The 2,094-nt window shown below is 30.8% G+C and overlaps 1 protein-coding gene across 1 annotated transcript; it reads right to left on the bottom strand.

Annotated features, from left to right (window-relative positions):
* Positions 1-284: 284 nt before the first annotated feature.
* On the bottom strand, positions 285-1,007 carry LOC123884994 (auxin-responsive protein SAUR78-like). Its single transcript, XM_045934232.1, has one exon. It carries the CDS (start codon positions 874-876, stop codon positions 493-495), a length of 384 nt encoding a protein of 127 aa, XP_045790188.1. The 5' UTR covers positions 877-1,007; the 3' UTR covers positions 285-492.
* Between the last annotated feature and the right edge of the window lie 1,087 nt (positions 1,008-2,094).

Below are 2,094 nucleotides of genomic sequence, written 5' to 3'. Positions count from 1 at the left end.
TGTCAAATGCATTCATGAGATCGTTAAGTTTAACGTTTATAATAGATTAATTCTTTTAATTTTTAATTACCAAATTACGCAATTATCTTTTTAATGTTCTTTTGTTACAAAAATATTTATGTGGTCGTTATCTTATCGTGCTACTGCTGATGAACATTTAGATCATAGATGCATTTAGTGTAAAATATAAGAACTAAAAAAAAAAAAAAATCATAGAACATTGAGTAAAAAAATTAAAACTCATAGCACATAATTCATGTTTAACACAAACAATGTTGACTACAATAATATAATATAATATCATATATAGCAATCCTCTTAAATACATTTAATCAATCTCAAATGACCAATTCACCCTTGATTTTAATTTTTTTTCTTAATCAACATAAGAAAACAAAACAATTGAAGTCAGTTACTTACTACTACAGCTAACTAATTTTGTCAGCAAAACATCATAATGAATTCCATAACTTGAATGATCAATCAATGAAATCAACATGCACAATTGTAGAACTCAACCAACTCATCCATTGACCCCAATTGTGCTGTTTCACTTTCAGCACTTTCAAGCATCCACAACAAATGTTCAAACAAAACAACCTCACAAGTAACAACCACAACACCATCATCACAACCACCACTACCACTACAACAAGACTTGTCCACTAGCTCCTGAAAAACAGGATGTTGAATAACTTCAGAGTTTACAAGGTAACGCCGACGCGATTTTCCAACATAAACAGCATGAAGGTCATGTTCTTGTTCCTGGTTCTTGCAGGTGGCAGAGACAGAGCTATTGTTGCGACTGAGTTTGGTTAATGATGGCCATCTTTTAATAGCTGATTTTAGTTTTGTTAATTTTCCAAGTTTGGCCATTTTGGAAAAGTGTTTGATGAAATGTCTGAATGAAAATATGAAAGTGTTTGATGAAATGTCTGAATGAAAAGTTTGGAAGAGAAAGTGAATGGTGAGAGGAGTGATGAGGAGATGGGGTGAGAAGGTTTGGTTATAAAGAGAGGGATTGTTGAAGGGAGTGATGAAGATGTGAAGGGTAGGGACTAAACATGTGCATGGCCCACTGTTTAGGACACAGCTAAGAATGTGATATTTGATAGAGAAATGGAAAACCAGTTGCTATTTTGTTGGCGTCTTGTGGGGGGTTTTTGGGATTGAGAAGGGTTTTCTTGTGTTTTTACATGTCTGCCCTCTTGTTTTATGGATCATGTTTGGTTTGATGAATTTAGGGATTGTCTACATTCACGTAATCAATATATTGAAGCAATCGGCCCAAATACGTAGCTTGATTGACGACTTAAGAGACATTGAAGAAGTTTTAGATAGAGATTCTAGATTCGAATTACTAACATTTTCTTATAATAAAAACAGACACGTACGATCAATTTTAATAAGCTGATTCGAATTTTGAATTCGCTCATCGGATAATATTTAAAAATACATGTGCGTAATTTTTAAAGATTTTATTCGTCGAGATGACCAAATCGACTACACGAATATATCGTTGACTACCAGAACTTCGTTTTCTTTTTTATTGATCTTGTGTTTTCTAGTCATCAACCCACTCTAGAGTGTAAAGTAAACGAAAATAATTACTATTAAATAAATTCATACCCACTTTTCAATTTTTTTATATATGTATGTACAATAATAACTGGTCATAAATGTGTCGAAATATATCATTATATTTTATCACCCAACAGCTTGATTGTCTTAGAAGAGCCATATTCTTTCTATCTATTGAGAAAATCATGAGACATATGCCTTCTAGATATGCATGTTTTTAATTTAATGTAAAAATTGCAAAAAAAAAATTATAATAATTTTATAGTTGAATATAAAAGGATGAGGATATAGTTTATATATAAAATTATAGGTTGGGTGGACCTGATTTTTACTTTGATTCCTGCTCTTTAAAGTCTTAGGACAATAATTAAGATTAACAACATACATAAGGTTCTTTATATATTATTATTATATAAATAATTAAATAATTAAACATCAAAGATAAAATTAAAATGGGTCCGATTAGGTACTGGATTAGAAATGATTTAGGTATATATGTTGGTTTTGTTGTAT

Source organism: Trifolium pratense, linkage group LG5 (assembly GCF_020283565.1).
Source record: "Trifolium pratense cultivar HEN17-A07 linkage group LG5, ARS_RC_1.1, whole genome shotgun sequence".
NCBI lineage: Eukaryota > Viridiplantae > Streptophyta > Magnoliopsida > Fabales > Fabaceae > Trifolium > Trifolium pratense.
The sequence above is the reverse complement of the archived record's forward strand: the minus strand, read 5'-3'. Positions and strand labels throughout refer to the sequence as shown.